The sequence below is a fragment of the Salvelinus fontinalis genome, chromosome 33 (assembly GCF_029448725.1).
Source record: "Salvelinus fontinalis isolate EN_2023a chromosome 33, ASM2944872v1, whole genome shotgun sequence".
NCBI lineage: Eukaryota > Metazoa > Chordata > Actinopteri > Salmoniformes > Salmonidae > Salvelinus > Salvelinus fontinalis.
The window spans coordinates 38938855-38966718 of NC_074697.1; the positions used below are offsets into that span (position 1 = coordinate 38938855).

Consider the following 27864-nt stretch of genomic DNA (forward strand, 5'->3'; position numbering starts at 1 on the left):
ATTGATTGGACATGATTTGGAAAGGCACACATCTGTCTATATAAGGTCCCACAGTTGGCAGTGCATGTCAGAGCAAAAACCAAGCCCTGATGTCAAAGGAATTGTCAATAGAGCTCAGAGACAGGATTGTGTTGAGGCACAGATCTGGGGAAGGTTATCAAAACATTTCTGCAGTATTTATTGAAGGTCCCTAAGAACACAGTGGTCTCCATCATTCTTACATGAAAGAAGAATGGAATCACCAAATTTAGAGCTGGCTGCCCAGCCAAACTGAGCAATCGGGGGAGAAGGGCCTTGGTCAGGGAGGTGACCAAGAACCCGATGGTCACTCTGACAGAGTTCTTCTGTGGAGATGGGAGAACCTTCCAGAAGGACAACCATCTCTGCAGCACTCCACCAATCAGGCTTTTATGGTAGAGTGGCCAGACGGAAGCCACTCCTCAGTAAAAGGCACATGACAGCCGGCTTGGAGTTTGCCAAAAGGCACCTAAACGATTCTCAGACAATGAGAAACAAAATTCTCCAAGATTGAACTCTTTGGCCTGAATGCCAAGCGTCACGTCTGGAGGAAACCTGGCACCATCCCTACAGTGAAGCATGGTGGTGGCAGCATCATTCTGTTGGGATGTTTTTCAGCGGCAGGGACTGGAAGACTTGTCAAGATCGAGGGAAAGATGAACGGAGCAAAGTACAGAGATCCTTGATGAAAACTTGCTAAAGAGTGCTCAGGACCTCAGACTGGGGTGACAGTTCACCTTCCAACAGGACAACGACCCTAAGCACACAGCCAAGACAACGCAGGAGTGGCTTCGGGACAAGTCTCTGAATGTCCTTGAGTAGCCCAGCCAGACTTGAACCCAGTCAAACATCTCTGGAGAGACCTGAAAATAGCCGTGCAGCGACACTCCCCATCCAACCTGATAGAGGATCTGCAGAGAAGAATGGGAGAAACTCCACAAATACAGGTGTGACAAGCTTGTAGCGTCATACCCAAGAAGACTCGATGTTGTAGTTGCTGCCAAAGGTGCTTCAACAAAGTACTGAGTAAAGGGTCTGAATACTTATGTAAATGTGATATCAGTTTTATTTTTTTTATAAATTAGCAAAAATGTTAAAAAAAATGTTTTGCCTTGTTATTATGGGGAATTGTGTGTAGATTGATGAGGGGGGAAAAAATTACTTAATCCATATTAGCATATGTATACAAGATGTAGGCTATTGCAAATGGCTGTATATATAGATCTCGTCTGTCTTCAGCCTACGTCACTATCATATTCTACTTCACTATCATATTCTACGTCACTATCATATTCCGTTCTATACAGAAGAACATTGACCCTGATAATTGATACATTATGGTGTTGTATATCCAAGACCAACATAGCACACAGAACACACCCAATACAGGTACCAAGGTGATGCTTTAATTGACCAAGTTCCAATGATATTGTCACTCCTATCTCCTCCTTTACAAAAGACACTAAAATTGAAACATTTTCAAAGAGTAAAAAAGTAGTAAATATTGTTCAACCGACGAGGGATATACCAGAGAAAGCATGGCAAGAATCCAAATAATATTCATAATCATGACGATCATATATAAGAGACATTACATATTACTATTTACATTTAGTAACACAGAGATTGACATAAATTATAATATATGTATATTTTAAGATCTGTCATTTACAAAAATCATAATGCATTATATCACAGAAAGGCTATCCATAACAATTCTCAACCCCATGTTTTGCAACACTTTGACCCAAGCAAAAAAAATGTATCTTGTGTTTGGTCAATTTATTGTAGATGGGTGTGTTCTTTGGTTGTGCTAGGGATTTCTACAGCCTCTGATTGGAATTCTGGAATGCCAGTCAGTTACCGTGGATACCAGGGAGATTAGTTTGATTAGTTGTGTTGCTTAGTTGGCTAATGTTGAGAAAAATCCACACGTCTACTGTACAGCTTTGCTGTTCAGTGTTTTAAGTGAGGGCCAGGTAGTAAGTTAGAGTGTGTGTAACAATCTATGAACTGCTATGATCATCCCAGACTGAAAGAAAGCTTCAGAACGTCAAGCTTTCAGAACTTCATAAGAGCATCTCCTAAAGGCCTCCACATCCCAACTGCTTTCAGTTACCATACCAGGCCAAAACACTAGAACCAAATCTCCAAGCCTGTTCAAGTCAGAGTTTCAAAAGTCAAAGATGTTTAACTCTATAGTTCAATTTTAATCCAAAGTGGTGATGGTAGATGTATCTTAACTTACATCAGACACAACACATGAAGTATCCAAACATCACAAGACATGATTTCAGGCATCTACGGATGAGGGTGAAAGCCAAGCACTGACTGATCAGATACTTCTCAGAGTTTAGACGTATCCTTGAATCCTTTCACACTCCCTATCATCCTGACTCTCACAACAAAAACTGCTGCCGGTAAGACCTGGAGTGGATCACACGGCTGTGCAACCAGCTGTACCTACAACCCCACAACCAGGGTGGAATAGAATCCAGAATCAGGACCTGCCCTCTCCCTGACTCGCCTCCCCTCAACCCTTCCCCCGCCCAGCCCTCACAGTCCTCAGTGCCAAACCTTAACACCAGGCCTCTTCACTGTCCCAGCTGGCACGGCCTTGGGTGGATCAGATCAGCTGGATTTGGGGATAATCATCTTAGGCCATCTCATTCACATACAGACGAGGGCTCCCATCAGCTGTTTAACCCAAGGCTACTGACCCTGCCAGGGCCTGGTCTCTCCTCACACTGCAGGTCAACCAGCCCTAACATAGATAGTACACAACAACACTGGCCTTGGCCTGGCTCTCTATCTAAAGAGCTACCCATCAGGCTGGGATGTTGGTCTGGGACATGCATGGCTGTTTGTGTTTGTGTGTGTGTGTGTGTGTGTGTGTGTGTGTGTGTGTGTGTGTGTGTGTGTGTGTGTGTGTGTGTGTGTGTGTGTGTGTGTGTGTGTGTGTGTGTGTGTGTGTGTGTGTGTGTGTGTGTGTCTGTTTATGTGTGTATGTATGCACGTGCGTGTGTGTGTGTTTGCTTGCCATTGTGTGTCTGGTGGTGTCCATCCATTCCCAATGACATCCTCCTCCAGTCCAGACACACACAGAGCCCAGAGGGGCAGGCCAGGCTGCTACTACAGCCTCACACACATACTCCCCTACTACCTCCACCCTGGAGGCTGCTGGTGTGTCATCAGGAGGGGAGGACAGAGGTCCATGGTAAATCAAAGTCACACACTCACCCACGCACTCACCTCCTTCCCTCCCATCCACCCCCATTCAACCCCAAACCGAGTCACGGATGACGCTTCGTCTTTCAGTCCCAGCCGTTGTCCTTGATCATGTGGGCCAGCTCGATGATGAACTTCCCCTCCTTGTACTTCTGACTGCTCTCAAAGGCATGCTCCTGTAGGGGAGTGTCAGGGTGTTGGAAGAGACAGAGGGAGGAGAAAGAGGAAGGGAGGGATAGGGGGAGGGAGGAGAAGGGAAAGGGGAGAGAGAAGGAGGGAAAGGGAAGAGAGAAGTAGGGAAAGGAGAGGGATAGAGGGAAAGGGGAGAGAGAATCAAATCAAATTTTATTGGTCACACATGGTTAGCAGATGTTAATGCGAGTGTAGCGAAATGCTTGTGCTTCTAGCTCCTACAGTGCAGTAATATCTAACAAGTAATCTAACAATAACCAACAACTACCTAATACACACAAATCTAAAGGGGTGAATGAGAATATGTACATAAATATATAGATCCCGTGTGGCTCAGTTGGTAGAGCATGGCGCTTGCAACGCCAGGGTTGTGGGTTCATTTCCCACGGGGGGACCAGGGTTCAATTCCCACGGGGGGACCAGGATGAATATGTATGAACTTTCCAATTTGTAAGTCGCTCTGGATAAGAGCGTCTGCTAAATGACTTAAATGTAATGTAAATGTAGATGAGTGATGGCCGAGCGGCATAGGCAAGGTGCAATAGATGGTATAACTGTAGAAGAAGAGAGGGAGAGGAGAGAAAAGGGGGGAGTGATGGAGGAAAAGGGGATACAGAGAAAGGGTAAGGGGAGAGAGAAGGAGGAAGGGGAGAGAAGATTAGGCTTTTCCAGGATGAGAGACTTCACACTCATTGCCATTGTACTCTGATTTCACCTCTGAACCACTTTATATAATGGAGCATTGCAGAAAGTGCTGTAGGCTACTGCAGATTACAAATGTAGTCAAATGTGTTTTACTGTACATCTCAATATCCTGTTTAGTCTTGCCTATTCAAGCAGAGAGAGGAGCTATCAGGTTACACAGTCTGGAAGTCTACTAGGTCAGGCGTCTGTGGAACTTGGACGGCGGTGTAGAAACAACCATTTCAGAGATATTAATGGCCTTGTCCCGCTACCGTTATATCTGGGCAGCCGTGTGAGGTGTGTGAGTCATAACCCCCCCCCCCCACACACACACACACACACACACACACACAGGTCTGACGGGGGAAATGGCAGTGACAACCGGGCATAAAGCCATGCTGATAAACGGGACAGCTGGTGTGTGGAGCGGCTGTGTGTTCCACATTGACCTGCTGCTAGAAATATCACCTTTACTAAGTACTGAACATGGAGGCACAATTATATTTCAGTGTTTCACTATATCATAGATATACAGTACCAGTCAAAAGTTTGAACACACCTACTCATTCAAGGGTTTTTCTTTATTTTTACTATTTTCTACATTGTAGAATAATAGCGAAAATACCAAAACTATGAAATAACACATATGGAATCATATAGTTACTAAAAAAGTGTTAAACAAATCAAAATATATTTTTGAACACCCTTGGCATTCTCTCAACCAGCTTCATGAGGTAGTCACCTGGAATGCATTTCAATTAACAGTTGTGCCTTGTTAAAAGTTATTTGTGGAATTTCTTTCCTTCTTAATGCATTTGAGCCAATCAGTTGTGTTGTGACAAGGTAAGGGTGGTATACAGGAGATAGCCCTATTTGGTAAAAGACCAAGTCCATATTATGGCAACAACTCAAATAAGCAAAGAGAAACGACAGTCCATCATTACTTCAAGACATGAAGGTCAGTCAATCCGGAAAATTTCAAGAACTTTAAAAGTTTGAGTGCAGTTGCAAACACCATCAAGCTCTATGATGAATCTAGCTCTCATGAGGACCGCCACAGGAAAGGAAGACCCAGAATTACCTCTGCTGCAGAGGATAAGTTCATTAGAGTTAACTGCACTTCAGATTGCAGCCCAAATAAATGCTTCAGAGTTCAAGTAACAGACACATCTCAACATCAGCTGTTCAGAGGATACTGTGTGAATCAGGCCTTCATGGTCTAACTGCTGCAAAGAAACCACTACTGATATATACACTACATTATATATAGGCTACATTAGATATACACTACATTATATATAGGCTACATTAGATATACACACTACATTATATATAGGCTACATTAGATATACACTACATTATATATAGGCTACATTAGATATACACACTACATTATATATAGGCTACATTAGATATACACACTACATTAGATATAGGCTACATTATATATACACTACAATAGATATAGGCTACATTATACAGTATATAGGCTACATTATATATATATACACACACACATACATTGGCTACATTATATATTGGCTACATTATACAGTATATAGGCTAAATTATATTTAGGCCACATTATACTGTACATACTGTACATTATATATTGGCTACATAAACTACATTATATATTGGCTACATTATACTGTATATAAGCTACAATATATATAGGCTACATTACACTGTATATAGGCTACATTATATATTGGCTACATAAACTACATTATATATTGGCTACATTATACTGTATATAAGCTACAATATATATAGGCTACATTACACTGTATATAGGCTACATTATATATTGGCTACATTATGTATATGGTACATTATATTTAGGCAACATTATATATTGGCTAAAATATACAGTATATAGGCTACATTATACCGTATATAAGCTACATTATATATACAGGCTACATTATACTGTACATAGGCCACATATATACAGGCTACATTATATATAGGCTACAATATACATTATATATAGGCTACATTATATACAGGCTACACAATACCTAGGCTACATTATATATAGGCTATATTATACGTGCACTAAAATAGCTCAAATTCCCACAATAAGTTGGGTGAATTTTGTCCCATTCCTCTTGACAGAGCTGGTGTAACTGAGTCAGGTTTGTAGGCCTCCTTGCTCGCACACGCTTTTTCAGTTCTGCCCACAAATGTTCTATTGGATGAGGTCAGGGCTTTGTGATGGCCACTCAAATACCTTGACTTTGATGTCCTTAAGCCATTTTCCACAACTTTGGAAGTATGCTTGGTGTCATTGTCCACTTGGAAGACCCATTTGCGACCAAGCTTTAACTTCCTGACTGATGTCTTGAGATGTTGCTTCAATATATCCACATAATTTTCCTTCCACATGATGCCATCTATTTTGTGAAGTGCACCAGCCCATCCTGCAGGAAAGCACCCTCACAACATGATGCTGCCACCCCCGTGCTTCACGGTTGGGATGGTGTTCTTCGGCTTGCAAGCCTCCCCATTTTTCCTCCAAACATAACAATGGTCATTATGGCCAAACAGTTCTATTTTTGTTTCATCAGACCAGAGGACATTTCTCCAAAAAGTACAATATTTTTCCCCATGTGCAGTTGCAAACTGTAGTCTGGCTTTTTTATGGCGGTTTTGGAGCAGTGGCTTCTTCCTTGTTAAGCGGCCTTACAGGTTATGTCGATATAGGACTTGTTTTACTGTGGATATAGATACTTTTGTACCTGTTTCCTCCAGTATCTTCACAGGGTCTTTGCTGCTGTTCTGGGATTGATTTGCACTTTTCGCACCAAAGTATGTTCATCTCTAGGAGACAGAACGCATCTCCTTCCTGTGCGGTATGACGGCTGCGTGGTCCCATGGTGTTTATACTTGCGTTTGAACAGATGAACATGGTACCTTCAGGCGTTTGGAAATTTCACTCAAGGATGAACCAGACTTGTGTGAAGGCTACAATTTTTATTCTGAGGTCTTGGCTGATTTTTTTAGATTTTCCCATGATGTCAAGAAAAGAGGCACTCAGTTTGAAGGTCGGCCTTGAAATACATCCACAGGTACAACTCCAATTGACTCCAATGATGTCAATAAGCCTATCAGAAGCTCCTAAAGCCATGACATAATTTTCTGGAATTTTCCAAGCTGTTTAAAGGCATAGTCAACTTAATGTATGTAAACTTCTGACCCATTGGAATTGTGATACAGTGAATTATAAGTGAAATAATCTGTCTGTAAACAATTGTTGGAAAAATTACTTGTGTCATGCACAAAGTAGATGTCCTAACCGACTTGCCAAAACTATAGTTTGTTAACAAGAAATGTGTGGAGTGGTTGAACAACTAGTTTTAATGACTCCAACCTAAGTGTATGTAAACTTCTGACTTCAACTCTATATAGGCTACATTATACAGTATATATGCTACATTATATATAGGCTACATTATACAGTATATAGGCTACATGATACATAGGCTACATTATACAGTATATAGGCCAGATTATATATTGGCTACATAATATATAGGCTAAATTATACAGTATATAGGCTACACTATATATAGGTTACATTATACAGTATATAGGCTACATGATACATAGGCTACATTATATATAGGCTTCATTATACAGTATATAGGCCAGATTATATATAGGCTACATTATACAGTATATAGGCTACATTATATATAGGCTAAATTATACAGTATATAGGCTACATTATACAGTATATAGGCTACATTATACAAAATATAGGCTACATTATATATAGGCTACATTATATATTGGCTACATTATATAGGCTACATTCTATATAGGCTACATTATACAGTATATAGGCCAGATTATATATAGGCTACATTATATATATATAGGCTACATTATACAGTATATAGGCTACATTATATATAGGCTACATTATATATAGACTACATTATACAGTACATAGGCTACAACATACAGTATATTGACCAGATGATATATATATATATAGGCTACATTATATATAGCCTACATAATACAGTATATAGGCTACATTATGTATAGGCTACACTATACAGTATATAGGATACATTTTATATAGGCTAAATTATATATAGGGAACATTATACAGCATTAAGGTAACATTATATATAGGCTACATTATATAGTATCTAGGCTACATTATATATAGGCTACATTATATAGTATATAGGCTACATTATATATAGGGTACATTATACAGTATATAGGCTACATTATATAAAGGCTACACTATACAGTATATAGGCTACATTATACAGTATATAGGCTACATTATATATGGGGTACATTATACAGTATATAGGCTAAATTGTATATAGGGTACATTATATATAGGCTACAGTATACAGTATATAGGCTACATGATACATAGGCTACATTATATTAAGGCTTCATTATACAGTATATAGGCCAGATTATATATAGGCTACATTATATATAGGCTACATTATACTGTATATAGGCTACATTATATATAGGCTACATTGTATATTGGCTACATTATACAGTATATAGGCTACATTATATATAGGGTACTGTAACAACTGTCTTTCGGTGAGTTAGTAGACCAAGGCGCAGCGGGTGATGAATACATAATGACTTTATTTCAAGACGAAGAACAGACACGAAATACACTTGACTAATTTTACAAAATAACAAAACGAACTAGACAGACCTAAACTACGAACTTACATGAAACGAAGAACACATGAACAGGAACGACCGAACGAACGAACGAGACGAGACAGTACCGTGTGGTGCAACAAACACAGACACAGCGACAATCACCCACAAACAAACAGTGAGAACAACCTACCTTAATATGACTCTCAATTAGAGGAAAACGCAAAACACCTGCCTCTAATTAAGAGCCATACCAGGCAACCCAAAACCAACATAGAAACAGAAAACATAGACTGCCCACCCAAAACTCACGCCCTGACCATCACACACATACAAAACAACAGAAAACAGGTCAGGAACGTGACAGGTACATTATACAGTATATAGGCTACATTATATAAAGGCTACACTATACAGTATATAGGCTACATTATACAGTATATAGGCTACATTATATATGGGGTACATTATACAGTATATAGGCTACATTATAAATTGGCTACATTATACTGTACATAGGCTAGTTTATTCATTTGCTACATTATGTATAGGCTACATTATACTTTATATAGGCTACATTATACAGTATATACTAGGGCAGCAGGTAGCCTAGTGGTTAGAGCGTTGGACTAGTAACCGAAAGATCGAATCACCGAACAAGGCAGTTAACCCCCTGAACAAGGCAATTAACCCACTGTTCCTAGCCTGTCATTGAAAATAAGAATTTGTTTTCAACTGACTTACTTAGTTAAATAAAGGTAAAATAAAATAAATACATATATAGGCTACATTATACTGTATATTGGCTAAATTATATATTGGCAACATTACTGTATATAGGCTACATTATACTGTATATAGGCTACATTATACTGTATATAGGCTACAGTATACTGTATATAGGCTACATTATATATAGGCTACATTTCACAGTATATATAGGCAACATTATACTGTATATAGGCTACATTATACAGTATATATAAAGGCTACATTATATATAGGCTACATTATATATAGGCTACATTATACAGTATATAGGCTACATTATATATAGGCTACATTATACAGTATATAGGCCATTCCCCCCAGAAATGTCCAGGAACTTGCAGGTGCCTTGGTGGAAGAGTGAGGTAACATCTCACAGCAAGAACTGGCAAATCTGATGCAATCCATGAGGAGGAGATGCTCTGCAGTACTTAATGCAGCTGGTGGCCACACCAGATTCTGACTGTTACTTTTGATTTTGACCCCCCCTTTGTTCAGGGACACATTATTCAATTTCTGTTAGTCACATGTCTGTGGAACTTGTTCAGTTTACGTCTCAGTTGTTGAATCTTATGTTCATACAAATATTTACACAAATATTTTGTTAAGTTTGCTGAAAATGAACGCAGTTGACAGTGAGAGGACGTTTCTTTTTTTGCTGAGTTTATATAGGCTACATTATGTATATATATATATATAGGCTACATTATATATAGGCTACATTATTTATAGGGCCTACTTATTCTGTATACATAAAAACAGATTTTTTTTTGAATGGATTCTAACCCTTTGTCTAATTTGTGATTGGATAAGCAGTTGTTCTTGTTGCTGGTCAAACTGGTCGTGAATCACTACAGTTATCTCAGTGTGGACAGCCCAGCTCTGGTCCATCATGAATGACCACCATCTCTGAACTAGGAGAAGGGGGTCAAGTTTGGTTGGTTGAGTACTTAGAAAATGTATAGGCCTACATCATGAGAAATATGCCCCTTAGATCAAGAATGGGACTGCAAGGAATCCCTATGAGTCAGCCTATGTACTGTAATGTTACACTGATGTTAGGAATGATGGGTCCAAAATAGTCTCATGGTCCAAAATTAAAACCAAAACTCATCCATGTCAATAAGATAACATGAAGAGTGAAGTAGGGCCTGCACACTCAATTGTTCCAAAACCTTTATTAGTTTAGTGTTTCAATCCTACAACGATCTAATAAGGTAATAAAGGTATTACTAATGAAGGTAATAACGTGCCAATGCCTATCCTCTCTAACTCTAGATACAGCATCTGCCACTCTAGATACAGTATCTGCCATTGTTCTACACCCCCCCCCCCCCCCCCCCCCGACATGTGCACACTCTTACACTCACATATTTCCAACCCAGAGTTGTCTTGCAGTTCTCACAGTAGATATCTGCCACAGCATGGAGCCCCGTGAGCAACACTCTCTCTTCCGCCGGCCCACACCCCACGTTCACCCTGAGAGAGCGAGAGAGAGAGAGAGAGAGAAGAGAGAGAGAGAGAGATAGCTCATAAGCTGTTCAATTCGTAAAGGTTGCCTGTCTATACTGAGTCATAACACGCCCACTCACACACTAGATAATATTACCCAGAATGCACTTCATACTGAGCTAGATAGGGACCATGTTCATACAGTAGGAATGAGCATCTTCATTTCATACTTATTGTGATTGTGCTCACAGGCTAAGGACTGGATCATGGCTGTACTGTAACTACGTGTAGACACAGTGATACTCACACTGAGTTGAACAGATAAGCTCTGCCTTGGCTCCCCTGGAAAGACTGCAGGAGAAGAAGATAAGTAGGTTAAAAAGGAGGAGTATCCTCAGCAGTCAGCATTAAAGCCACAATCTGGAGTTTTTGTTTCAGCTTCGCTGTCACGTTGTATAAATGATTGAAGATAGGAGCAGGAATACGTAATAGGGGGTTTTAATACTCCACGCCATGAAAAGGCACGGGGATGAAGCCCAAAACAAACACGTATACAAAAACACAGGGATGTAACCCAAACAAAAGAGCGAGGTAAAACCTCTAATACATACACGGGACAAGACCCGTAATAACAACACACGGGACGAGACCCGTAATAACGAGTACACAATACACGCAGCACGAAAGCCAAAACAACAAAACACATGTACTCACAAGACCAGCGGACATGGGAACAATAACCGATAAGACAATGGCGAACAGAGGGCACATATACAGTTGAAGTCAGAAGTTTACATACACCTTAGCCAAATACATTTCAACTCAGTTTTTCACAATTCCTGACGTTTAATCCAAGTAAAATTTCCCTGTTTTAGGTCAATTAGGATCACCACTTTATTTTACGAATGTGAAATGTCAGAATAATTGTAGAGAGAATGATTTATTTAAGCTTTTATTTCTTTCATCACATTCCCACAGGGTAAGAATGTAACGATCTTTGTCTGGAGAAAGAGAGGAGGACCAAAGCACAGCGTGGTAAGTGTTCATGATGAAACTTTAATAGAACAAACTGAACACTGAAATACAAAACAATAAATTGAACAAACGAAAACCGAAACACGGAAGACAACCACCCACGAAACCCAGGTGAAAAAAGGCTACCTAAGTATGATTCTCAATCAGAGACAACTAACGACACCTGCCTCTGATTGAGAATCATACCAGGCCAAATGAAAAAACCAACATAGAAACACAAACATAGATCACCCACCCAACTCACGCCCTGACCATACTAAAACAAAGAAATAACAAAAGAACTAAAGTCAGAACGTGACAGTACCCCCTCCCCCCAAGGTGCGGACTCTGGCCGCAAAACCTGAACCTATAGGGGAGGGTCTGGGTGGGCATCTGTCCGCGGTGGCGGCTCTGGCACTAGACGTGGACCCCACTCCAACATAGTCTTAGTCCGCTTCAGTTGTGTCTTTAGAGCGGCGACCCTCGCCGTCGACCTAGGACTGGCAACCCTACTAAAGGGCCCCACTGGACTGAGGAGCGCCTCTGGACTGAGGGGCAGCTCCGGACTGAGGGGCAGCTCCGGACTGAGGGGCAGCTCCGGACTGAGGGGCAGCTCCGGACTGAGGGCTAGCTCCGGACTGAGGGCTAGCTCAGGACTGAGGGCTAGCTCAGGACTGAGGGGCGGCTCAGGACTGAGGGGCGGCTCCGGACTGAGGGGCGGCTCCGGACTGAGGGGCGGCTCCGGACTGAAGGGCGGCTCCGGACTGAAGGGCGGCTCCGGATTGAAGGGCGGCTCCGGATTGAAGGGCGTCTCCGGACTGGCGTGCGTCTCCGGACTGGCGGGCGTCTCCGGACTGGCGGGCGTCTCCGGACTGGCGGGCGGCTCTGGCGGCTCCTGACTGGCGGGCGGCTCTGGCGGCTCCTGACTGGCGGGCGGCTCTGGCGGCTCCTGACTGGCGGGCGGCTCTGGCGGCTCCTGACTGGCGGGCGGCTCTGGCGGCTCCTGACTGGCGGGCGGCTCTGGCGGCTCCTGACTGGCGGGCGGCTCTGGCGGCTCCTGACTGGCGGGCTTCTCTGGCGGCGCCAGACAGACGGGAGACTCCGGCGGCGCCGGACAGACGGGAGGCTCTGACGGGAGACTCTGGCGCCTTCCACAATAAGTTGGGTGAATTTTGGCCCCTTCCTCCTGACAGAGCTGGTGTAGTCAGGTTTGTAGGCCTCCTTGCTCACACACACTTTTTCAGTTCTGCCCACAAATGTTCTATAGGATTGAGGTCAGGGCTTTGTGATGGCCACTCAAATACCTTGACTTTGATGTCCTTAAGCCATTTTCCACAACTTTGGAAGTATGCTTGGTGTCATTGTCCACTTGGAAGACCCATTTGCGACCAAGCTTTAACTTCCTGACTGATGTCTTGAGATGTTGCTTCAATATATCCACATAATTTTCCTTCCACATGATGCCATCTATTTTGTGAAGTGCACCAGCCCCTCCTGCAGGAAAGCACCCTCACAACATGATGCTGCCACCCCCGTGCTTCACGGTTGGGATGGTGTTCTTCGGCTTGCAAGCCTCCCCATTTTTCCTCCAAACATAACAATGGTCATTATGGCCAAACAGTTCTATTTTTGTTTAATCAGACCAGAGGACATTTCTCCAAAAAGTACAATCTTTGTCCCCATGTGCAGTTGCAAACCGTAGTCTGGCTATTTTATGGCGGTTTTGGAGCAGTTGCTTCTTCCTTGCTGAGCGGCCTTTCAGGTTATGTCGATATAGGACTTGTTTTACTGTGGATATAGATACTTTTGTACCTGTTTCCTCCAGCATCTTCACAAGGTCCTTTGCTGTTCTGGGATTGATTTGCACTTTTTGAACCAAAGTACGTTCATCTCTAGGAGACAGAACGCGTCTCCTTCCTGAGCGGTATGACGGCTGCGTGGTCCCATGGTGTTTATACTTGCGTACTATTGATTGTACAGATGAACGTGGTACCTTCAGGCGTTTGGAAATTGCTCCCAAGGATGAACCAGACTTGTGGAGGTCTACAATGTTTTTTCTGAGGTAAGCCCTAGAGCCTAACAGTAGCATGTTCTCTCATGCTCTCTCTTGGGAATGACTTGCATATTAGGGCAGTGTTTCCTTTACATACCGGATTCAATTTATCACCAAACCCTTGATTAGTAGATTCAGGGTCAAATTATTCGGCACAAAACAGGAGTAAACGGACTGAAATAGGGAGTGTCTACCTGGATTTGTCAAGAATACTCTTATTTTCTGTTATAAAACATTTTTTAAATGTTTTCCGCTGCATGCCCTAATGAACACCACCCAGTTGTGTTAGTGCTGGGCTTTAAAATATGACTGCCTTTATAAAGCAACAAATCCCTTTGAAAACGGATATCAGAAACAGTTATTCTAGTGTAAAAATGTACTAGAAAGTGTAAATAGGATAAGTCTTGTCTAAAATTTAGTTTGGAACATTCGTGAGTCACAACGGGTAAATGACGATGTCCATTTGCCCACTAACATTGGGTGAACAGCTGCGGTGATTTCTCTCAATCCAATAGCATAGACAGTGAGGCAGACCTGCCCAGCAGATCCAACTGTTTACATAAGACAACACATCAATCATGTTTTTACTTGAGAAATACTGCACCAAACACCTTAGTTAGATCTAAAATTGCGTGACTAAAATATCCTCTGCAAAAATGTCAAAACGAATTACATATTTCTTGAGTTATCTCAGATTCATTCTGGGGATTTTGAGGAAAGTAAAATAGGCTGGGGACAAACATCATTAACCAAATGCGGAATCGGTCAGGAAACACACATCCAGGACTGAAATATAGTTTTTCTAATGTGCAACAGAAAAACATATGTGCCAATCGCCATGTTCAGTGGCTCTTTAAAGGAAATGTGGAATAGATCGAGGGAAACACTTTTAGAGCAAGCGGTGTCATTAGGGGATGAACGGTTGTGGTCGGTATGTTAAACAGTCAGTATTCACCTTGGAGATGAGCTCGTCGTGGTTGGCCAGGTGCGCTCTGCAGTGGATGCAGCTGTAGGTTCGGTGGCAGCTGGGCAGGTAGGCCTGGAAGGTCTTGGAGCGCGTCATCCTGACCATCGGGTGGGGTGGGGTGGGGGGGCGGTGCAGGAAAGGGCTGCCGGCCCAGCTAGGCTCGCAGGGGAAGCACCGCAATACACAGGTGAGGGCCGTGGTGGGGGGCGGGGCGGGAGGCACACACCTGGTGGAGCGGAGCACAGGAGAAACACACTCTGATAAAGGTGGTCTATAGTCGAAACCTTGTTGTTGTTTTTGACCTAATCCCAGGTTGTTGGCAACACAGCACAAACAGATCTGGGTCCAGGATAATCCCTGTGTAGGTTGTTGGCAACACAGCACAAACAGATCTGGGTCCAGGATAATCCCTGTGTAGGTTGTTGGCAACACAGCACAAACAGATCTGGGTCCAGGATAATCCGTGTGTGAATATAAAGACATTTTAACTTGAGTGCCTTGGATTTTTTTATATATGAGATCACACAGGGATAACTTTATATTGCTGCATAATACATATCATTGTCTGTAAAATATGAAAATCTGTTTGCCTCCATATGTTCTCTGCATATGAAGTACAGTAGGCAAATGACTTTGCAGTGGAGCATTACATAACATGAATGTGTGTGTAGCCTATGATAGATGACAAATGTCAACAAGCATAGACGGTGATATCATGATCCTTGTATTATACTGAGAGACAGTAGCTTTAAAATTATTTCACTCTAGACTGTTAACACAAAGAGGCTTGTAGGGGAAAGGCTGTGTGCTATAAGCCTTTAAGACATGCCCTTGTTTTCTCTGTAGGCTTCTGCCTCTGAGCCAACAGTGTGGGACCAGGGCATAAAGAGACCACTCAGAGGTCTTGCGTACACACAGACACACACGCACACACACATACTTTAACACCAAAGCCTTTCCTTTCTCTCTGTCATTTTAGGACAAAAATGTGAGGATAAGGCTAAAGCACAGCTTAGCACAGATCCAAGTAATCTCCACAATCTCCATAGACTCCAATTAGGAACAGGTTGTTACTCTAAACCAGGCTTGTGGTCAATTCCATTTAAATTCAGTCAATTCAGGAAGTAAACTATAAATTCCAATTCCACATTTACCTAACTGAAACGCATTAATGAAAATTGGAATGGGAACTTCCTGAATTGACACCAACCCTGCAGTAAACCCTGGGTGTAATGAGGTTCATCTAGTCAAACAGTCTTAGAGAGAGACATTTGTATCTGTCAACTAGCTGGTTCAAGGCCTGCCCTGACATTATCTTGAAATATGGAGCTAAATGCAGCTCCAATATATTTAGTTACAGTTTACATCAAAGCAGTGATGTACTCTATGAATCCAATATGTTCCGTGGCTAATAGATGACAAGTCAACCACACTCTGTAACGGGTCGTTTGATTATCTAGGTCTATTTCTGTCTCATGGGGATATCACTCCCGCACACACATAGAAACACACACTTACAACAGCAGTGTTGATATAGTATGTTGTTATGGGGAAATAAAGTATTGTGAAAGAGAAACCTCATGTCACTGCCTTTTGACTCACTTTCCCACTTTCCATTCAAAGGATCCATTCCCAAGCTTTTCCAATGCAAGTCAGTAACTTGAGAGATGAAATGAGAGCTGAGTCTCACAATCACATTAGCCTTCCAAATCATCTCCATTAGTAATGATCTTCTATCCTCGACTCAGATATGGAAAATGATTTGTCCAGGTCTCTCAGCTTTAAGAGATATTACATCTCCATGTAACATATGTATAGAAAGAGAGTAACAGATATAGAAATAGCAGGTGAATACAATGCATTCGGAAATTATTCAGTCCCGTTTACTTTTTCACATTTTGTTACGTTACAGCCTTATTAAATCATTTTTTCCCTCATCCATCTACACACAATACCCCATAATGACAAAGTGAAAACAGGTTTTTAGAAATGTTTGCAAATGTATTAAAAATAAAACAAGTATTCAGACCTTTTGCTATGAGACTCTCAAAATTGAGCTTAGGTGCATCCTGTCTCCATTGATCATCCTTGCGATGTTTCTACAACTTGATTGGAGTCTACCTGTGGTAAATTTACTTGATTGGACATGATTTGGAAAGGCACACAGTCTCCAGACTCCAAGGTCAAGGAGAACGTCAACGCCACAGAGAACTGCATCTCAGCCGTGGGCAAGGTCATGAGATTCAGGCCTGAGTGTGCAAACGTCAAAAGGATCCTTCCCTATTGGCTCTCCTGGCTGCCACTCAACGAAGACAAGGAGGAAGCCGTGCACACCTTTGACTTCCTTTGTGACCTTATCAAAAGCAACAATCCTATTGTCCTCAGACAAGACAATGCAAATCTTCCCAAGATATTCCAGATCATTTGTTGATATAAGGTCCCACAGTTGACGTTGCATGTCAGAGCAAAAACCAAGTCATAAGGTCGAAGGAATTGTGCGTAGAGCTCCGAGACAGGATTGTGTCGAGGCACAGATCTGGGGAAGGGTACATAAAAATGTCTGCAGCATTGAAGGTCCCCAAGAACACAGTGGCCTCTATCATTTTTAAAAAGGAAGAAGTTTGGAACCACCAAAACTCTTCCTAGAGCTGGTCGCCCGGCCAAACTGGGTCATCACGGGAGAAGGGCCTTGGTCAGGGAGGTGACCAAGAACCCAATGGTCACTGACAGAGCTGCAGAGTTCCTCTGTGATGGGAGAACCTTCCAGAAGGACAACCATCTCTGCAGCACTCCACCAATCAGGCCTTTATGGTAGAGTGGCCAGATGGAAGCCACTCCCCAGTAAAAGGAACATGACAGCCCACTTGGAGTTTGCCAAAAGGCACCTAAAGGACTCTCAGACCATGAGAAGCAAGATTCTTTGGTCTTGTGAAACCAAGATTGAACTCTTTGGCCTGAATGGTGCCAGTATCATTCTGTGGGCAGGGTTGGGGAGTAACGGATTACATATAATCCGTTACATGTAAGGGATAAAACATTTAAAAAATGTAATCCGTTACTTTACCAGCAAAAATATTGTAATCGGATTATAGATACTTTTGAAAAACTAGATGATGACTTCGAGGATTACTTTTAAATTCAGAAAGGATGTTTGCAACAACAACAAAAAATGTCACTTCTCTGTTTTCAAAATGACATTCAAATCAGCATTGAAAAATGTGCAAGTATAAATTTGTTCAACATGAGCGAGTCTGACCATAAGTCAGAGACCACTATGATGACACACCAAATGTGTTTGATGGATTGTGGGAAAAGAGCAGGAATAGGCTTTTGTAGGCTACAATCCAAGCTGTGTCTTCCAATGGTGCGACTGCTGTCGGCATCCAAAGATTATTCAATTTGAAAATACGCTTGGAGGTAAGGATGACAGCAGGGGTGTAGTCTACGGCGATATGGATATCACTTATTATTGATATCTACATAGCGCATTGATTTGAATCACACTGCTGCTTTCTCATTTAGCTATTTGCGCCTTACAGATTATGGTTGTTGTCGATGGCTGTTCACAAATCTAAATGTGTATTTGAACCCAATAATTGTTGAATTCAAGAAGTTTAAGCTGCCTATCAATCATTGTTTTTGAAACCAGTGGCCAGCCAGTGAAAAATGCGCTCTCGCAACAGCTGCATAGTGCGGATCCCAGCCTATGTAATAAAAGTAAGGCTTTTATTGCTCAATCTAATTCTTGCTGATAAAACAAATAAATCCATAGGCCTAATTGACACACTCAAACTCGCACATTTTGTGAGACGCAGAGTAGGTGATCGGATGATCTCCGAATGTGTGGTTCCCATCGTGAAGCATCGAGGAGGAGGTGTGATGGTGCTTTGCTGGTGACACTGTCATTTGTTTTTCAACAGGACAATGACACAACACACCTCCAGGCTGTGTAAGGGCTATTCGACCAAGAAGGAGAGTGATGGTGTTGCATCAGATGACCTGGCCTCCACAATCACCTGACCTCAACCCAATTGAAATGGTTTGGGTTGAGTTGGACTACAGAGTGAAGGAAAAGCAGCCAACTAGTGCTCAGCATATGGGAACACCTTTGGGAACACATTTAAGACTGTTGGAAAAGCATTCCAGGTGAAGCTGGTTGAGAGAATGACAAAAGTGTGCAACGCTGTCATAGAGGCAGAGGGTGGCTACTTTGATGAATATCAAATGTAAAATATATTTTGATTTGTTTAAGCATTTTTGGTTACTACGTGATTCCATATGTTATTTCATACTTTTGATGTCTTCACTATTATTCTACAATGTGGAAAATAGTAAAAAAATAAAGAAAAACTCTTGCATGAGTAGGTGTCCAAACTTTTGACTGGTACTGTATTGATTGATTTTATTGATTCTTGAAGAATATAACGTATAAATGCCTCATGAGTTCAAATGTCACACTCCATGAGAACCCCAAATATAAGATTGTTTTCTTCAATGTTTGTAAACATTGTAAATGTAAACAAACACTGTATAGCATCATAACATGGTTCAAACAATAATGTTGATACCATGGATGGTCAGTCCTGGTTACATTTCTCTAGGCCCATCCCTCAGCGTTTTACCAAAACAGAGGCAGGACAGCCGTTTTGTTATTGTTTTATCTGTGGATTTGCCCTCTAAACAGCTGCATATTATCAAGATATCAAAGTGTCACCAACAAAAAGGTAAACAATAGGCCTATAGCAAATGCAGCATATGGCATTCATTTTTCACATGTAAATGGCACTTTTCAGTAGTGCTTAAAGCATGCTATTCCTTGAGCGCAGCATTTATTTTTCAACTCGAATCAATGAGCCCAATCAGTCCTCCATGACAACAAAATCATAAACAACATAGTTGGGCTGGCTAATAATTCCTTAGTTTTGGGGTCATGCTCAGGTAAAACAATTTGCATAATCTATACTTCCATATTTCCAAGTCCTATTCTTGAAGATCAAGGGGTAAAACATTTACTGGAATGACTGGAATTCTGATAGACTTCGTTTTTTAATGTAAAGATATAATTTAAATCGTATTATTATATCTAGTAGAAAGTGATGGGTTAGAAGAAGCCTACATAATCAACCAATGAAGTAAAATGGAACTTCCATATATGGCCAGCTATGTAAACTTTAACATTGATTTAACCTGCAATAGATTTAGTTCAATTGGTAACATACATTTTTGTCTTCTTCTAATGCCTCTTAAGGGGAAAGTAATTTAAAAGTAACTGAATGCAATCAGATTAAGTTACTGAGTTTGGGTAATCCAAAAGTTACGTTACAAATTACAATTTTGGACAGGTAACTAGTAACTAACGGATTACATTTAGAAAGTAACCTACCCAACCCTGGCTGTGGGGATGTTTTTCAGCAGTAGGGACTGGGAGACTAGTCAGGATTGAGAGAAAGATGAACCAAGCAAAGTACAAAGAGATCCTTGATGAAAACCTGCTCCAGAGCCCTCAGAGCTCTAAGCACACAGGCAAGACAACGCTGGAGTGGCTTCAGGACAAGTCTCAGAATGTACTTGAGTAGCCCAGCCAGAGCCCGGACTTGAACATCTCTGGAGAGATCTGAAAATAGCTATGCAGTGACGCTCCCCATCAAACCTGACAGAGCTTGAGAGGATCTGCAGAGAAGAATGGAAGAAACTCCCCAAATACAGATGTGCCAAGCTTGTAGTGTCATACCCAAGAAGACTCAAGGCTGTAATTGCTGCCAAAGGTGCTTTAGCAAAGAACTGAGTAAAGGGTAAATGTGATATTTCATTTTTTTTATTTTTTATAATACATTTCCAAACATTTCTAAAAACCTGTTTTTGCTTTGTCATTATGGGGTATTGTGTGTAGATTGATGAGGGGGGAAAAACGATTTCATCAATTTTAGAATAAGGCTGTAACGTAACAAAATGTGGAAAAGGTCAAGGAGTCTGAATACCTTCCGAATGCACTGTATATTCACTTGTATCTAACATTTTATTCTTCAACTCAACATGAGTTGCACCTGTTGTTTCTTAGGTGAGAGGATGACCGACACATTGAAGAATCCTTCACTAATTTTCAAACACCAGATTATCTTTTGATGCGCCCATCTAGAAAAGGATCTCTTTCAAGACCCAGCATTTGTTTGTAGACTAAATGCAGCCACTACAACAACACAGCACAACAAGTAGAGGCCTACCCTGCTTTGCACCAAAGCCTCTTTGTTTTATACCACAGAAGAAAATCTAAGACAGCTAAGAATAAGCCTAAAGACTAACCAAGACACAAATTCTCTCCCTGTCAAATAATTCTCCAAATATAACAGGGATAGGATCCGCCAGAGCTGTCTGAGCTTGCAAAAACTGCCAGCGTGTTTTCCTGACACATCCTCATCATCATCTTTCCTGTTTCTGTCTGCCTCACTGCTTCGCCTCTGAAGGCTGATGTGCTGAGCTGACTGGTATTGGTATAGTCAGGGTGCCACACTACATGCCACATCACTTACCAGCCAAAGGTCCTCCCTGGTATCACAACAACAACCTTGCTTATGTAACCGGAGAGGAGCTGCTGCTGCAGTCGAACAGTCAGAGGGACAATGATAGCAGCCGGGGGGGGGGGGGGGGGGGGGGGGGGGGGGGGGGGCGTGAGTCATTGTATTTGGGGCCCTACTGTAGCTGTCCTTCAGAGCACACAGCTCCAATGGGAGGCTTTATGTAGTTTCCTCTCTCTCTCTCTCTCTTGTTGTTTCAGGGGCAATAGACAGCATAGTGATGTGCTACATCACTGACTGCAACAGACCGAATCTCAAATCCTCTTATTTGATCTTGAGGGTGGACAGTTATTGGGGTTTTCCCTTATTTGATCTGTATGAGCCTTCGAGGGGCGGACATACAGTACCAGTCAAAAGTTTGGACACACCTACTCATTCAAGGGTTTTCTTTTCTTTATTTTACTATTTACTACAATGTAGAATAATAGTGAAGACATCAAACTATGAAATAACACATATGGAATCAGTAACCAAAAAAAGTGTTAAACAAATCAAAACATATGAGATTTTTCAAAGTAGTCACCCTTTGCCTTGATGACAGCTTTGCACACTCTTGGCATTCTCTCAACCAGCTTCATGAGGAATGCTTTTCCAGCAGTCTTGAAGAAGTTCCCACATATGCTGTGCACTTGTTGGCTGCTTTTCCTTCACTCTGCGGTCCAACTCATCCCAAACCATCTCAATTGGGTTGAGGTCGGGTGATTGTGGAGGCCAGGTCATCTGATGCAGCACCATCACTCTCCTTCTTAGTCTAATAGCCCTTACATTGTCCTGTTGAAAAACAAATGATAGTCCCACTAAGCATACATCAAATGGGATGGCGTATCCCTGCAGAATGCTGTGGTAGCAATGCTGGTTAAGTGTGCCTTGAATTCTAAATAAATCAGACAGTGTCACCAGCAAAGCACCCCCACACCATCACACCTCCTCCTCTATGCTTCATGGTGGGAACCACACATGCAGAGATCATCCATTCACATACTCTGCGTATGACAAAGACATGGTGGTTGGAACCAAAAATCTCTAATTTGGACTCATCAGACCAAAGATTTCCACCGGTCTAATGTCCATCGCTCGTGTTTCTTGGCCCAAGCAAGTCTATTCTTCTTATGGGTGCCCTTTAGTAGTGGTTTCTGTGCAGCAAATCGACCCCATGAAGGCCTGATTCACGCAGTCTCCTCTGAACAGTTGATGTTGAGATGTGTCTGTTACTTGAACTCTGTGAAGCATTTATTTGGGCTGCAATCTGAGGTGCAGTTAACTCTAATGAACTTCCTCTGCAGCAAAGGTAACTCTGGGTTTTCCTTTCCTGTGGCAGACTTCGTGAGAGCTAATTTCATCATAGCACTTGATGGTTTTTGCGAATGCACTTGAAGAAACTTTCGAAGTTCTTGAAATTTTCCGGATTGACTGACCTTCATGTCTTAAAGTAATGACGGCCTGTCATTTCTCTTTGCTTATTTGCAATCCAACATGGCGTAGCAGTCTTTGTCTTGTCTTGTCCCGTGTATATATCTTATTTTTTCTTCATATATATTTCGTATATATTTTTTATATTTTTAACCTCAACTTCAACATACTCTCCTGCAACCCGCCTCACCCAATGTGGTATGGATCTGCTATTTTTTATACTTTAGAATCGGAACCCCCAACAGAAGCTAGCCAGCTAACTAGCTACTAGCTAGTAGTCAGTTAGCCACTGCTAGCGGTCATCAGCTAGCCTCAGCCCGGTCAACCCCTGCCAGTCTGCACAGTGCGATTCAACCCAGAGCATAATCGGACTGCTTTTTCTCTACATCTCTAGATTCCTACCGCAAACTCTGAACCTTTTCACCTGGATCATCGCAGCTAGCTAGCTGCTATCCGAGTGGCTACTCCTGGCTAACGACTCCGTCCCGAAGCATGCACCAGTTAGCCTGGAGCTAGCCTCGTGCTAGGCCTATCTCCCGGCTAGCTGAAGAGGTCCATCAGCCACTTCTTGGGCTACAATACCTATTTTGTCAATTGGCCTGGACCCTTTTACTGCCGACACGGAGCCCCGCCGATCCATCACGACTGGTCTACCAACGTAATCCGCCCGAGGGGGTTTCAACGGGATCCTCCGTCGCGACATCCCCTGAAGGCCCATCTGCTAGCTTGCTATCCGCTGCCCACTAGCTGTCTAGAGCATATCGGACTGCTTCTTCTCTACCACATCTCCACATCTCCGGATTCCTACCACAAGCTCTGAACCTTTACACTGGATCATCGCAGCTAGATAGCTGCTATCCGAGTGGCTACTCCTGGCTAACATCTCTGTCCCGAAGCAAGCACCAGTTAGCCTGGAGCTAGCCCCGAGCTAGGTCCACCTCCAGGATAGCTGAAGAGGTTCATCAGCCAATTTCTTGGGCTACAATACCTATTTTGCCAATTGGCCTGGACCCGTTTACTGCCGACATGGAGCCCCGCCGATCCATCACAACTGGTCTGCCGAAAAAAACGTCTGAGGGGGTTCCAACAGACTCTTCCGTCGCGACGTCCCCCTAAGGCCCTTCTGCTAGCCCCAGCCCGCTAGCTGTCTGAATCGCCGTGTCTCCAGCTCCCCTAGCTACTCACTGGACCCTATGATCACTCGGCTACGCATGCCTCTCCCTAATGTAAATATGCCTTGTCCATTGCTGTTTTGGTTAGTTATTATTGTCTTATTTCACTGTAGAGCCTCCAGCCCTGCTCAATATGCCTTAGCTAGCCTTTTTATTCCACCTCCCACACATTCGGTGAGCTCACCTGGTTTAAATGGTGTCTCGAGACAAAACCTCTCTCATCGTCACTCAATGCCTAGGTTTACCTGCACTGTATTCACATCCTACCATACCCTTGTCTGTACATTAAGAGCACCTACTCCCAGCTGCCCACTGCACTGAGGCTAGGAAACATTATCACCACCCATAAATCTCCGATAATTGATCATTTCAATAAGCATTTTTCTACGGCTGGCCATACTTTCCACCTGGCTACCCCTACCCGGGCCAACATCTCAGCACCCCCTGAAGCAACTTTCCCATGCCCCCCCCCCCCCTCCCGCTTCTCCTTCACCCAAATCCAGACAGCTTATGTTCTGAAAGAGCTAAAAAATCTGGATCCCTACAAGTCAGCTGGGCTAGACAATCTGGACCCTATCTTTCTAAAATTATTTGCCAAAATTGTTGCAACCCCTATTACTAGACTATTCAACCTCTCTTTCGTATCATCTGAGATCCCCAATGATTGAAAAGCTGCCGCGGTCATCCCCCTCTTCAAAGGGGGAGACACTCCAGACCCAAACTGTTATAGACCTATATCCATCCTGCCCTGCCTTTCTAAAATCTTCGAAAGTCAAGTTAACAAACAGATCACCGACCATTTTGAATCCCACCGTACCTTCTCCACTATGCAATCTGGTTTCCGAGCTGGTCATGGGTGCACCTCAGCCACGCTCAAGGTCCTAAACGATATCATAACCGCCATCGATAAAAGACAGTACTGTGCAGCCGTCTTCATCGACCTGGCCAAGGCTTTTGACTCTGTCAATCACCGCACTCTTATCGGCAGACTCAATAGCCTTGGTTTCTCAAATGACTGCCTCACCTGGTTCACCAACTACTTCTCAGATAGAGTTCAGTGTGTTAAATCGGAGGGCCTGATGTCCGGACCTCTAGCAGTCTCTATGGGGGTGCCACAAGGTTCAATTCTCGGGCTGACTCTTTTCTCTATATATATCAATGATGACGCTCTTGCTGCTGGTGATTCTCTGATCCACCTCTACGCAGAGGACACCATTCTGTATACTTCTGGCCCTTCTTTGGACACTGTGCTAACAAACCTCCAAACAAGCTTCAATGCCATACAACACTCATTGAGGCCTTCAACTGCTTTTAATGCTCTTCAACCGATTGCTGCCACTCCCGCCCGACTAGCATCACTACTCTGGACGGTTCTGACTTAGAATATGTGGACAACTACAAATACCTAGGTGTCTGGTTAGACTGTAAACTCTCCTTCCAGACTCACATTAAGCATTTCCAATCCAAAATTAAATCTAGAATCGTCTTCCTATTTCGCAACAAAGCCTCCTTCACTCATGCTGCCAAACATACCCTCGTAAAACAGACTATCTTACCGATCCTTGACTTTGGCGATGTCATTTACAAAATAGCCTCCAACACTCTACTCAGCAAATTGCATGTAGTTTGTCACAGTGCCATCCGTTTTGCCACTAAAGCGACCTGTACGCTCTCGTTAGCTGGCCCTCACTACATATTCGTCGCCAAACTCACAGGCTCCAGGTCATCTATAAGTCTATGCTAGGTAATGCCCTGCCTTATCTCAACTCACTGGTCACCATAGCAACACCCACTCGTAGCACTCGCACCAGCAGGTATATTTCACTGGTCATCCCCAAAGCCAACACTTCCTTTGGCCACCTTTCCTTCCAGTTCTCTGCTGCCAATGACTGGAACAAATTGCAAAAATCACTGAAGCTGGAGTCTTATATCTCCCTCTCTAACTTTAAGCATCAGCTGTCAGAGCAGCTTCGATCCTGTACCTGTACACAGACAATCTGTAAATAGCACACACCCATATTATTACTGGGGTGCAAAAGAGCAAGAGGGTAAGTATCTCTACTTGCACATCATCATCTGCGCATCCATCACTCCAGTGTTAATGCTAAATTGTAAATATTTTGCCTCTATGGTCTATTTATTGCCTACCTCCCTCTTCTACATTTGCACACACTGTACATTGATTTATCTTGGCCAGGTCGCAGTTGTAAATGAGAACCTGTTTTCAACTGGCCTACCTGGATAAATAAAGCTGAAATAAAAAATTTAATAAAATATTTGAGCTGTTCTTGCCATAATATGGACTTGGTCTTTTACCAAATAGGGCTATCTTCTGTATACCAACCCTACCTTGTCAACACACAACTGATTGGCTCAAGCACATTAAGAAGGAAAGAAATTCCACAAATTAAATTTTAACAAGGCACACCTGTTAATTGAAATGCATTCCAGGTGACTACCTCATGAAGCTAGTTGAGAGAATGCCAAGAGTGTGCAAAGCTGTCATCACGGCAAAGGTTGGCTACTTTGAAGAACCTCAAATATAAAATATATTTTGATTTGTACAACACTTTTTTGTTTTGCTCGGAATTTTCGCTACTCCACTGTATATGATGATATTGACATTGTCAGCAGGCTGGATTATGTTAATGCGCTCGATTCTCCCATACCGTATTCCTGCCTGCGACTGCTGGTGGTGCAGTATCAGGCCACGCGTAACGTGTAATAATAATAACAACCAGCTCCACTGCAGACCTTGCCATCCCATCCATGCCCGCAACATAAACAACCAGCTTGCAACATTCTGAACCGCATTGGGCAATTCAATTATAAAAGCCTATTCAACCATAATGGTCAAACATTTCATTATGCAACTGAAATTTAATTTAAGAATTATTATGACAGCAAACGATTCCCCATTATAACACAAATGTGTGTATAATATATATATATATATATATATATAACGTTATGGCAATGATTTACATAGATTTACCTTTGAATAGAAGAAAAATATATGTTGATCACTTAAAAAGTCGCACCTCCTCGTTTTTCCTCGTAGCAATGCCAAACCTAAAACCTTCTTCGCATTCCTTTCGAGGTAAATTTCCTCTCCAGCCTGGCAAGTCGTGCAGACGCAAAGCTTTCAAGCGCGCGGTGCACAGACCGAGTTTGATGTAATTGCACAGAACCACACTGTACTTCGTCTGGAGACAAATTGACAGCCGTGTCCACCAACCAATACAGCGATAATGCATAGCAACACTGCGCTTATTGGTTATGAATAGACAGGAGCAACCAATACTCTTGTTCGTAATGTTAGGCTGGCTACCTGCAGTTCTTTCAGTTTTAGGACAGAGACAGAGACAGACCTGTATTAATTAAATAATTTGCTGAGGAAAGCTATATCATTCAGAAATTGTGTTGAAATTATGTAAATAGGCAGAATAAGCACAGCAATGGACTATGGACTTCAACAACTCAACTTTTGATCAAAGATTAACCCTTCATATGACTTGTTTTGACATTTGGTGGACTCTCCTTGCATCCTACTTCAGGGTTTCCCAAACTCGGTCCTGGGGTCTCCCCTGGGTGCACGTGATTTGGTTTTTGAATCAGCTGTGTTGTGCTTGGGCAAAAACCAAAACGTGCAAAACGGATAGTTAGTTTCCGATC

General features: G+C 42.4%; 1 protein-coding gene across 1 annotated transcript; it reads right to left on the reverse strand.

Annotated features, from left to right (window-relative positions):
* Positions 1-1402: 1402 nt before the first annotated feature.
* Positions 1403-27558, reverse strand: LOC129832205 (protein yippee-like 2). Its single transcript, XM_055896087.1, has 5 exons — positions 27185-27558; positions 15024-15261; positions 11309-11352; positions 10920-11028; positions 1403-3422 (listed from the first exon to the last, which is right to left on the reverse strand). Exons 2-5 carry the CDS (start codon positions 15138-15140, stop codon positions 3333-3335), a joined length of 360 nt encoding a protein of 119 aa, XP_055752062.1. The 5' UTR covers positions 15141-15261; positions 27185-27558; the 3' UTR covers positions 1403-3332.
* Positions 27559-27864: the final 306 nt, after the last annotated feature.